At 40.5% G+C, this 13,174-nt stretch overlaps 1 protein-coding gene across 8 annotated transcripts in view; it reads left to right on the top strand.

The window, feature by feature from the left end:
* mon2 (MON2 homolog, regulator of endosome-to-Golgi trafficking) overlaps positions 1-13,174 on the top strand; it is a 106,566-nt gene that overhangs the window by 22,287 nt on the left and 71,105 nt on the right. For 4 of the 8 annotated variants that reach the window (XM_034176019.1, XM_034176023.1, XM_034176021.1 and 1 more), the window contains exon 2: positions 5,319-5,376. In XM_034176019.1, coding sequence (XP_034031910.1) covers positions 5,319-5,376 — 58 coding nt within the window. Of the gene's footprint in view, positions 1-5,318; positions 5,383-13,174 lie in introns of all 8 variants that reach the window. The other 4 variants (XM_034176025.1, XM_034176026.1, XM_034176024.1 and 1 more) reach the window with 1 other exon arrangement.

Below are 13,174 nucleotides of genomic sequence, written 5' to 3'. Positions count from 1 at the left end.
GTGGCTTGTCCATAGATGGACCCTAATTGGCAGGAGAAATCTGTGATATTTCTGTGACAGTCATGCCTGGAGGTTTCAGGAAGTATTAAACAGCTGTATGTAAGAAGAGGTCACAACAGTTTGAGTGGGGCTAAAACCAATGAAAGTAAAAATAAATCACTCAGTGGGATCATGGTAGGCCACATATGCCTTCTTCCCAGGGCCACATTCTTCAGTTCCTCTCTGGGGAGTCTAAAGCCTTTCCTGTCCAGATGGGATTTGTAATCCCTCAAATATATTCTGGTTCTTCTCTAGGGTCTCTTCCCAGTTGGATGTGCCCAGAAAACCTTCAAAGCAGACACAGTAACTAGATTCCCTATCCATCTCCACTGGCTCTTTTTTTTGCATAAATTAGCAGTTTTAAGCTCAGGTTTTTATCTAAATGTTAGACATTCTTACCCCACTTTCCTTCACTCTTTGAGAAAACTTGATTTTTGATTTATTTTTTTTTTCTTCAACTTTCCCATCCATTTTAAACCCATGACCATAGATGAGAGTTGGTACATGCAATGGCCGGTAAATTGTAATGCTTAGTTTCTAATTCAGCTTCCTTTTCACCAGGATGATCCTAACCAGTGCAGTGCTGATGTTATTTCAGCCTGTCAACCTCGTGCTCCACTTTTGCTTCACTCATGAACAGGCTTTCAAGATCCTTGACATTTTTGCTTGGGGCATAAATTCACTTCCAACCAAGGACAGTGGGAAAAAAAATGCACACAGAAGATGAGAAATATATGAACGTGGCTTTAAAATATGATGCGTTTTAGCATATGTCATTATGTGTTTTTTCTGTGAGGTTCTGGACTTTGATAGCATTTAATACGTGTGTTCCCTCCTGCTCTGTCGTCTCTTCTGTCACATTATGGGAATGAAGGCAAACACTCAATCATTTTCATCCATAATAAATAAATAAAAATCAAACAAATCTAATAATTGTTTATGTTACAGTTTTACATTTTTACTGGTCAGTGCTGTAGTTTATGGCCATTAATAATGGATAAAAAAAAGACCAAGATCGTGCCCAAAATATTCAGGAAAACACAGACTATAAGAATTGCTGTATGAGAAAAGAGAACCTCTCTCTTACTCCATGCTGAATGTCCATGTATAGTTGGCTCCCCTTTTTTGTGATTTCATATTACTGGCAGATGTGGGAGAGAAACTCAGTCTTTTGCAGAAAATGCAAGTCAACACTTTTAAAGAGGAAGCTGGTGAAAAATATATGGTCATGCAAAAATAGAGATGTCATTTTATTTTCATTTGACTCCATTAACTAGGACAGTTAAAATGATTTTCATTGTGCAGCACAAAAGCTGTTTTGCAAAAGTTTTTATTGCATGGCAGATCTGTTACTGTTGATTTTGAGCTCATCAGAAACTACAGCTTGAGTCCACATTAGACTGAACAAAGCAAATCCAAATTTTTGGCATTTAATTAATGGCTTTTAATAGTTAATTGCCTTAGCTACTATATGACAGATACGTGACATCTCTCCGAATGGAGCAAAATGCCTTGGTGAGTCTGTGCAATACACTGATTTCTGAAAGATTACTTTCAAGATGTTATGATGTTCATGACATCCCACTAAGTAAAAATCCCTCTTCACCATTCTGAGTGATTCATAACAGCAAATTTACTGCTCCTTAAATTCCACTGGCAGTGGGGACTACGTTTTTACAAAATCACTATGGCAACATGGTGAAATTGGTATATGGAACTTATTATAGGTATATGGAAGCTTCTTTAAACATGCACTTTAATTCAAATACCACTGTAGGGAGGGTGTTCTGTTCCTGAGCCTATACATGGATTCTTTTTAAGAATGCACTCAATAGTTAATATGGACAATCTTAGTCATTTTGGTCTGTTCCTCATAAATTGATTTAGGCTTTTTAACCCAATGATGCGAGAATACCTAGCTGTTAAAAAAAACAAAAAAAAAAAACAAAGGCAAGCGACCTCTCCACAGTTAAGAGGAAATCACATGACCTCAGCAATGTATCGCCCCCCCCCCCACACACACATATTGAGTAGCATATGGATTTTTATTCCACTTCCATATGTGAAATATTTGTGAAATTCCAGGTCATAATTTTTGTTTAAACCTTTAATAAAACAGGACATGACATGACATAAAAGTGGTGTTATTTCTATAAAGTTTGCCCCATTTTAATGTATATCTAATTTAGGAATATCAAAGTTTGATTAAAAAACTACTACTATTTTACTGTTAAAAGCTTGGACTCTGTGAGATAAACAAGTAAGAAAGAGACTGGCACTTATTGAAGGTTAACATTTCAGATAAGAGAAGCTAACAGTTCAGCTGCCAGCCAGCTGTTTTTCAGTAAATGGAGTCCATTTATACAGTGCTTTTCAATCTGAATCAGAAGCTCAACGTGCTTTACAATGATGCATCACATTAACCAGCTCACATGTCAGGGTGCTGCCATGCAAAGCGCTCAACTGCACACCTGGGAGTGACTTGATATTTCAGCACCTTACCCCAGGGCTGGAGTGATTTTTCTAATCTGACAGGGAATTGAACAGAGGATCCTCTGGGCTCAAGCCCACTGCTTAACCACGAGGCCATCAGTAGCCGGAAGGGTTGTAAGTACAAATTTTAAGTTGTGTGACATAGAGCGATTTACTTATTTTTCTGGCTGGAAACTAACAGCAGTTAAATTAATCTGGAGAGGGGTTGTGTGCGTGCCTGTCTGCAGCAGTGCTGGTTGAAGTTGTGTCACTGTTTGTGTCGGTACTGTAACAAATGAGTGTCTTATCAAAATTCTTGAAAGGGTAGTTGTAAAACAGCTAACTGATCATCTGCAGAGGAATGGTCTATTTGAAGAGTTTCAGTCAGGTTTTAGAATTCATCATAGTATAGAAACAGCATTAGTGAAGGTTACAAATGATCTTCTTATGGCCTTGGACAGTGGACTCATCTCTGTGCTTGTTCTGTTGGACCTCAGTGCTGCTTTTAATACTGTTGACCATAAAATTTTATTACAGAGATTAGAGCATGCCATAGGTATTAAAGGCACTGCGCTGCGGTGGTTTGAATCATATTTGTCTAATAGATTACAATTTGTTCATGTAAATGGGGAATCTTCTTCACAGACTAAAGTTAATTATGGAGTTCCACAAGGTTCTGTGCTAGGACCAATTTTATTCACTTTATACATGCTTCCCTTAGGCAGTATTATTAGACGGTATTGCTTAAATTTTCATTGTTACGCAGATGATACCCAGCTTTATCTATCCATGAAGCCAGAGGACACACACCAATTAGCTAAACTGCAGGATTGTCTTACAGACATAAAGACATGGATGACCTCTAATTTCCTGCTTTTAAACTCAGATAAAACTGAAGTTATTGTACTTGGCCCCACAAATCTTAGAAACATGGTGTCTAACCAGATCCTTACTCTGGATGGCATTACCCTGACCTCTAGTAATACTGTGAGAAATCTTGGAGTCATTTTTGATCAGGATATGTCATTCAAAGCGCATATTAAACAAATATGTAGGACTGCTTTTTTGCATTTACGCAATATCTCTAAAATTAGAAAGGTCTTGTCTCAGAGTGATACTGAAAAACTAATTCATGCATTTATTTCCTCTAGGCTGGACTATTGTAATTCATTATTATCAGGTTGTCCTAAAAGTTCCCTAAAAAGCCTTCAGTTAATTCAAAATGCTGCAGCTAGAGTACTAGCGGGGACTAGAAGGAGAGAGCATATCTCACCCATATTGGCCTCTCTTCATTGGCTTCCTGTTAATTCTAGAATAGAATTTAAAATTCTTCTTCTTACTTATAAGGTTTTGAATAATCAGGTCCCATCTTATCTTAGGGACCTCGTAGTACCATATCACCCCAATAGAGCGCTTCGCTCTCAGACTGCAGGCTTACTTGTAGTTCCTAGGGTTTGTAGGAGTAGAATGGGAGGCAGAGCCTTCAGCTTTCAGGCTCCTCTCATGTGGAACCAGCTCCCAATTCAGATCAGGGAGACAGACACCCTCTCTACTTTTAAGATTAGGCTTAAAACTTTCCTTTTTGCTAAAGCTTATAGTTAGGGCTGGATCAGGTGACCCTGAACCATCCCTTAGTTATGCTGCTATAGACGTAGACTGCTGGGGGGTTCCCATGATGCACTGTTTCTTTCTCTTTTTGCTCTGTATGCACCACTCTGCATTTAATCATTAGTGATCGATCTCTGCTCCCCTCCACAGCATGTCTTTTTCCTGGTTCTCTCCCTCAGCCCCAACCAGTCCCAGCAGAAGACTGCCCCTCCCTGAGCCTGGTTCTGCTGGAGGTTTCTTCCTGTTAAAAGGGAGTTTTTCCTTCCCACTGTAGCCAAGTGCTTGCTTACAGGGGGTCGTTTTGACCGTTGGGGTTTTACATAATTATTGTATGGCCTTGCCTTACAATATAGAGCGCCTTGGGGCAACTGTTTGTTGTGATTTGGCGCTATATAAAAAAAATTGATTGATTGATTGATTGATTATCTGTCACTAATTTTTAGTATCTGCAGGTTGTAAAATTGTTTAGTTTCACAGTCTTTGTGTCTTTTGAAATAATAAGCAGGAGTGCTGTTATATTGCTGTTATGAGGAAGCACAAAGCGATTGCGCCATAGACCATCAAATGCCTGCTGTAAAGTCTAGTGCAGACTTTTTCTGGCATTTAATAGGCACAATATTCAGATGTCCCTTGCATAGATGGGTTCATGGTGCATGTATAATCTGCTTGTATACACAGTGAAACAGTTGACAACAACCATTAAACAAAATTAAAGTAAACAAGTCATGTAAAACTACAAAATGTCAACTTTTTGCATCACTGTTTAATCTCAATTAACTTTGGGCGCTGCTCCCCATTTATACATTTTGTCATTGGTGCAGATCTATTAACTCACCAGTAAACCTCTTGCTTGGGCTGTTGTAGGCTTGTATTTCTTGCAGAAAGATTACAACAGCTTCAGATGCCCATAAATGAAAATGGTGAACATCTTGGTCTAGTCCACTACTCCACCAAGGAAATTACTTTCTAATAAATGCCTGTTACAGTGAAGACTGTTTATTCAGCAGCCTCCTTTTTTGTCAGTCTTCATGCAGACCTAGCTGTTACGCCCCTGTGGCCTACATACAGGGCAAAGTGTTTATCACTGGCAACATAATGGTACTGTCAGCACCCTTTGAAATGTGGTAACTGTTTTAATCTTGCAAAATGCATGAAACTAATGTAAATCTTGAAGTGTACCCACTTTTTTGATCTTTCAGGCTGCAGAGTCCGGCATTGTAAAGATTAAGACGATTGCAGGCAGGAATTCAGACATCCTCGCAGGTGAGTATAAGGATGATAATGGAAATCCTAAGGCATTCACTTATTGCTTCAAGGAGATAGATTTGCTCCCATAGAATTATCAAGTGATGTTGAGTTCAGTTTTTAAAAGGAACTTTTGGGATTATTATAACCTCTTTCAAACTAAGGTTGAAGGGAGTACCCTATTTTCTGGAGTGTAAATCGCACTGGAGTATAAGTTGCACCTGTTAAAAAATGCCTCTTGAAGGGAAAAATATAACGCAATGCTAAAATACCCTCAGCTGTATGAGCATTGTCTTCTTTATAATTTGCAGTTGTTTAATTGGTATCCCAGGGCAAAATATATGTGTGTGTGTGTGTGTGTGTGTGTGTGTGTGTGTATATATATATATATATATATACACACACACAAAACCCCTGGCAAAAGTTATGGAATCACCGGCCTCGGAGGATGTTCATTCAGTTGTTTAATTTTGTAGAAAAAAAGCAGATCACAGACATGACACAAAACTAAAGTCATTTCAAATGGCTTTAAGAAACACTATAAGAAATCAGGAAAAATAATTGTGGCAGTCAGTAACGGTTACTTTTTTAGACCAAGCAAAGGGAAAAAAAAATATGGACTCACTCAATTCTGAGGAATAAATTATGGAATCACCCTGTAAATTTTCATCCCCAAAACTAACACCTGCATCAAATCAGATCTGCTCGTTAGTCTGCATCTAAAAAGGAGTGATCACACCTTGGAGAGCTGTTGCACCAAGTGGACTGACATGAATCATGGCTCCAACACGAGAGATGTCAATTGAAACAAAGGAGAGGATTATCAAACTCTTACGAGGGTAAATCATCACGCAGTGTTGCAAAAGATGTTGGTTGTTCACAGTCAGCTGGGCCTAAACTCTGGACCAAATACAAACAACATGGGAAGGTTGTTAAAGGCAAACATACTGGTAGACCAAGGAAGACATCAAAGCGTCAAGACAGAAAACTTAAAGCAATATGTCTCAAAAATCGAAAATGCGAAACAAAACAAATGAGGAACGAATGGGACGAAACTGGAGTCAACGTCTGTGACCGAACTGTAAGAAACCGCCTAAAGGAAATGGGATTTACATACAGAAAAGCTAAACAGAAGCCATCATTAACACCTAAACAGAAAAAAACAAGGTTACAATGGGCTAAGGAAAAGCAATCGTGGACTGTGGATGACTGGATGAAAGTCATATTCAGTGATGAATCTCGAATCTGCATTGGGCAAGGTGATGATGCTGGAATTTTTGTTTGGTGCCGTTCCAATGAGATTTATAAAGATGATTGGCTGAAGAGAACATGTAAATTTCCACAGTCATTGATGATATGGGGCTGCATGTCAGGTAAAGGCACTGGGGAGATGGCTGTCATTACATCATCAATAAATGCACAAGTTTACGTTGATATTTTGGACACTTTTCTTATCCCATCAATTGAAAGGATGTTTGGGGATGATGAAATCATTTTTCAAGATGATAATGCATCTTGCCATAGAGCAAAAACTGTGAAAACATTCCTTGCAAAAAGACACATAGGGTCAATGTCATGGCCTGCAAATAGTCCGGATCTTAATCCAATTGAACATCTTTGGCAGTTGAAGAAAATGGTCCATGACAAGGCTCCAACCTGCAAAGCCGATCTGGCAACAGCAATCAAAGAAAGTTGGAGCCAGATTAATGAAGAGTACTGTTTGTCACTCATTAAGTCCAAGCCTCAGAGACTGCAAGCTGTTATAAAAGCCAGAGGTGGTGCAACAAAATACTAGTGATGTGTTGGAGCGTTCTTTTGTTTTTCATGATTCCATAATTTTTTCCTCAGAATTGAGTGATTCCATATTTTTTTCCCTCTGCTTGGTCTAAAAAAGTAACCGTTACTGACTGCCACATTTTTTTTTTCCTTATTTCTTATAGTGTTTCTTAAAGCCAGAAAGTTGGCATTTGAAATGACTTTAGTTTTTTGTCATGTCTGTGATCTGCTTTTTTTCTACAAAATTAAACAACTGAATGAACATCCTCCGAGGCCGGTGCTTCCATAATTTTTGCCAGGGGTTGTATATATAATATACACCGTATTTTCCGGACTATAAGTCGCACCGGAGTATAAGTTGCACCAGCCACTATGTCCATTATAAAGAAAAATAAACCATAAATAAGTCGCACTGGACTATAAGTCGCATGGACATACAGGTATGTTAACATGAAAAGTTCAGATGATAATATTGTGACGGCACCATGGCTGAATGGTTCTTTTCTGACACATTACCTGCTGTGGACCATAGTACACCAGGTGTCAGCTGCCAGTGTTCGTGCAACACCTACCTGCGCAGCTCATGACCTCCCCGTGGTGTCGACGCCATCTCCTTCCAAGTGCAGACGCTATTGAAGCTGTTTTGTTAGCCCTCCCAGAATAACAGCAAGCACCGTGTTTGTCTGCTTCACACGCTGTTTCACAATCATTGTCTGTGTCAGGTGGGTCTGGGTGAGGTGAGGAATACACGTCCAATGTTCTGTTCTCTGATTGGTTATCGTGACCAGTGTGACCTATAGGGCGGCCGCCATACTGCAGTGCCCATGATGCATTGGATTTCCGTTTCCGGTGGCCATTTTAAAACATAGAGTGACTCTGTCACGTAAAATTGTTTTATTACAGTAAATTAATTGAGAATCTACCGGTATATTTTTCATTTATAAGTCGCTCTGGCGAATAGGTCGCAGTCCAGGATTAGCAGCCTTGCATAGGAGTCCTTGTTCTCTGTGTGGGAGAGGGCCTGATGCGCCACGGTGAAGATGGCATCAGCTGTGGACCGGTTTTGCCTGTACACGTACTGGTGCTCATCTACAGTCACATTGATGGTCTGCTTCAAGCGCCTCATCACCAGCCTCTCAAAGCACTTTGTGGTGATGGGGGTGAGTGCAACTGGCCTGTAGTCATTGAGGCAGGATGGTGCAGAGGTCTTTGGCACAGGGATTATCCTTGATGCCTTGAGGCATGGCGCAACTCTGGCTTGGGACAGAGAGGTGTTGAATATATCCACCAGAACCTCAGACAGCTGGTGTGCACAGTCTTTAAGGACCCTCCCTGGTATTCCGTCAGGGCCCAGGGCCTTTTGGGGATTGATCCTCTGCAGCACGTTCCTCACCTCAGCTGTAGTGATGTTGCTGACTGGGGGGTCTTTGGGGGAGGGAGGGACTCGGGAGGGGGTGGTGGTGTTGGACACCTCAAAACGCGCATAAAAGGCATTCAGAGTGTCCATGAGCGCTGGGTCTGCAGAGCACTCTGCTACATTGTTTTTGTCATCTGTGATGCATTTGATGCCCCTCCACATGCTCCGTGGGTCGTTGGATTGGAGGTGGCCTTGAACCTTGAGGGCATATGTGGACTTAGCTCTTTTTATTCCCGCTGACAGGTTCCTTCTGGCTGCTCTGAGTGCTGTTGCATCGTTGCCTTTGAATGCAGCATCACAAATTTTCAGCAGGGAGTGCACCTTTCCGGTCATCCAGGGTTTCTGGTTTGGCCTGATGGTGATGGTCTTGGAGGTGGTCACATCGTCTATGCAGCTCCGGATGTAGCAGTGCACAGTCGATGAGTATTCCTCCAGGTCCACATTGCTCCCTGTTGTTGCATCCGCTCTGAACAGTTGCCAGTCGGTGGTCTCAAAGCAGTCTTGAAGCATGGACACAGCACCAGTTAGCCACACAGAGATAGTCTTTGTGATGGTGTCCCTGCTTTTCGACATTAGACTGTAAGCAGGAAGCATGAGGAGTGAGATGTGGTCTGAGGCGCCGAGATGGCGGCGGGGAGCTGCTCTGTAAACTCCACGTATATTTGTATACACTTTGTCCAGCATGTTTTCCCCTCGTGTGGCGATGTTTACATGCTGGTGGAACTTGGGGAGAATATCTTGCAGGTTTACATGGTTGAAGTCCCCTGTTACTATATACAGCGCATCTGAATGTTTATTTTGATGCAAGCTGATGGAGTTATGTAGCTGCAATAAACACTGCTGTAAATTCCCGCTGCACATAGTAAGGGTGGCATTTTACTGCAAGATATTCTACAGCTTCAGAGCAGTGTCTTTCCACCTCAGAACAGTTTGTGCACCAACCTTTGTTAATGTAGATGCACAGCCCTCCTCTTGTGGTTTTACCGGAGTGCTGCTGGTCTCTGTCCGCACGGAAGAGTATCTGCTCGTGTACCTCGAAGACAGAGTCCGGCATGTTGATGTTGAGCCGCATCTCCGTCAGGACATAAACACTGCAGCTCTGCATGTCCTGCTGATGTAATCTCAGTCGTAGCAAGTCCATTTTGTTATCCAGCGCACGTACGCTGGATAGAAATAGTGACGGGATAGCCAGTCTTCCGCCTTTAGCTTTTAGCTTGTTTAGCAGAACTCCGCGTTTTCCCCGTTTTGGCCCGTGTGCGCAGTGCTTCCTCTTGGGCCTGAGCCAGCTCCAGCTGCGACTTGCTCTCATGACCTTCAATCTGCCAAGCGTTGCCTTTATTTCCGGGTGGATTCGGACATGATGGCAGTTGTTGTTTAGCTCGCGCAAATCTTTGGGGCTTTATTTTATGCTCGTTGTGTTACTCAGAACACTAGAGCACCGTTAAAGCTACTATTTTTACTAAGGACTACACCAGGAGCTAGAGAAGCCGCTGCGTCGATGCGCGCCATCTTGGGCCCCTATGCTGTGATTTAACCAGCATAGGGGACCTTTTCTGTTTTCTTTTTTTTTTTTTTTTTTTTTTTTTTTTAAAGGACATGTTATATAACATCCCAGTTAGCACAAAGTGGCCCTGAAAATACTGTTTCAAAGGATTATAAATTTCAAACTTTTCTTGGGGGATGCTCTCAGACCTTTCTGCAATACTTAGGCCTGCAGTGCTCGTTGCACGGCTATGCCCCACTAAGTTCCCCCCCAATGCTGTGACAAAATCCTAGTGAGAACCCTGTGTGTATATACAGTGGGTTGCGAAAGTATACCTTGGTATTTCACGCATTTTAAATTGTTTTTATGGCATTTCAAATACAAAACATAAATCAGCCTTCTCAATATAAAAATTTCTAAAATTATCTTCCTTGGACTCAAACTGAAAGCAAATCTCTACAACTTGTTATAAATTAATTTAAAATATAAAAGCCAAGATGATGGTTGCATAAGTAATCAGCCCCTTTGGTATAATACCTGAAAATAATCAGTTTAAATGCAGGTTTTCTGCAGACAAGTCAGGGGATGGATACATGAACATTTCCAAGTCACTGAATATGTCTTCAGCTTTATTTATATCAGTTATGAACAAATACAAACGGTATGGCACTCTATGGTAAATCTGTGTGACTAGACAGTTCTCAAAAACTGAGTGACTGTGCAAGAGGAGAAGAGTGGGAAAAGCCACCAAGACACCCAGATAACTCAGAAAAAGTTACAGGCTTCTGTGGCTGTGATTGGAGAAATTATGCATAGTGCATGATTTGCATTTTGTATCCCCAGTTATACAGCTTCATGATGAAGTGGCTTCATGATGAAGTGGTACAGAGGAGGGTTTTCTTAAAAAGAAGACCTGAAAGTTCAGCAACAATTTGCCAGAAGGTACATGTGACATGCAAGCCTAGATTTAATGTTTTGGTGAAAGCAAGCCCTCCTCCTCCCAAGTAAATGTGGGGAGAACATGCAAACTCCACACAGAAAGGACAAGTTTGGATGTGAACCTGGGATCTTGTCGATGTGAGGAAACAGTGCTAACTACAAAGCCAATTTGCTGCTTCATTTGCATCAACCCATAACCGTATGCAGTGGTGGGCACAGTTCCCCTAACCGCTGTCGAAGCTAACATTTTCATTATTGGATTAGCTTTTCAGATAACTTTGAAAACCATCATCGGATCAGTTATCTTCCAATAAATCTGATATCAAAGATTTTAGAGTCTGCCTGTTAAATGTTTTGTAGCAGACGTACAGTTCTGTCCTCTACAAACAGAGGAGAACTGGTTTCAGGAGAAGTCACTTTATCCTCTGCAATCAGAGGAGAACTGGTCACAGAATACAAATAAAATGAGACCATTTCTCTTTACATCCTACTAACCAGCCGGCAATATCACCCAAGTCATCCAGAGGCATACAGTTTTAACTTGTGATTAAAATTTTAACCCAACTAATTGTGGAAAGTTATTTAAATTAACATCACATCTGAAGTTTTATAAAGTGAAAATATCAGCTATATGTTTTAGTTTTAAGATATTACACTAATTTTAAACATTTTAGTATGGACATGGTGTGTGTGCAGTGCATTATGGGTACTGTAAAAGTTCACTCATTTTACCCACAATCCCTTTGGCATCTGTGTGTGTTTGTTACAAAACTTCAGAATTAGTGCATTATTTAAAATGAAAAGTTATGTGTTATATTTTAACTTTGTACAAATGACAGAACTGCCATTAATGTAGTTATTGTATACAGAATAATTTCATTTATAAATCAAAACCATAAGTCAAAACTACTTTATTTTCCAAGACCTCTGCCTCATAGCAGAACTGTGGTTAAGGAATAATGATTTTTTTTTTTGTGTGACAACTTGGTGGTCAGGCTCCTTTTGCTGCGGTACAGTAAAATACGTAGTAAACAGGAGCTTCCAGCAGGGGGCACAGCGCACAAAGACAGAAGTGGTGATTCATTGTTTGGGTTTGTGATCATGGTGTTAAAACTCAATTTTGAAAATTATCAGATATCGGTTAGCTGTAGCTTCAGATAAATTTTTGGGAGGTTTATCTGTTTAGCTTTATAAAAGATAACTTTTCAGTTAGCTGATTAGCTGTTACCGGAGCAAACCTTTTGGTTAGCTGTGCCCACCACTGACAGTATGTTAAATCTGTGTCAAATCGGCAATTCTCAGAAATTGAATGACCATTAGGGAAGCCGCTAAGATGCTCTTATGACTCCTACAGAGTCATAAGAGCAAAGTGCAACTTTTGTCTGTTGCATCACCAGCTATACAACTGCATGATAAAGTGGTACAGGGAAAGATTTTCTTTAAAACAACATATGAAATTTCAGCTGCAGTTTACCAAAAGGTACATGAGGAATCGAAGGTTAGAGTTGATGTTTGTTTGAACATCTGATTCTCCGCTTTGCCCACAATGCTATGTGTTGCCAAGGTCACAACAATAAAAATCAGCTGTATTATTTTGTCATTGTATATAGGCCCCCTTTAAACTCAGCACTCAAAACTGCACTTGAGATGATTGTGCCACCGATATTAAAACCACACCACCCAAAACACAGTCTCCTTGGTTCAGTGATTACTTGTGTGACTTCAAGCATAAGGCTAGAGGTCTAGAATGAAAATGGCAGAGTTCCTAATTAGATATATTCCACCTTGCATGGTGCAATGCTATATTAGACTATAAGCATGCACTACTGGCTACAAAGCGGTCCTATTACTCCAGTTTGATCAACAAAAACAAGCATAACTCAAAGTTCTTGTTTGACACAGTGGCAACACTTATTCATGGACAACCATCTGTAAATCGCTCTCTTTTTACAGCACAAGATTTCTTGAATTACTTCGAGAATGAGATAGATGACATTAGGTTAAACATATATCGGCATGCCTTAACCCAGCCACTACACCCTGCTATTGAGGTGGGTGCCATCACTGAAGTTTTACCTAAATTTACAGAATTTCATAGTGTCTCACTAGGCATGCTGACGAAACTCGTAACGTCTACAAAAAGCACAACCTGTTTATTTGATCCTATACCAACAAAACTGTTTAAGGACCTGTGG

This window comes from Thalassophryne amazonica, chromosome 8 (assembly GCF_902500255.1).
Source record: "Thalassophryne amazonica chromosome 8, fThaAma1.1, whole genome shotgun sequence".
NCBI lineage: Eukaryota > Metazoa > Chordata > Actinopteri > Batrachoidiformes > Batrachoididae > Thalassophryne > Thalassophryne amazonica.
Note: the sequence above shows the minus strand (reverse complement) of the source record. Positions and strands in the feature narration are given on the sequence as shown.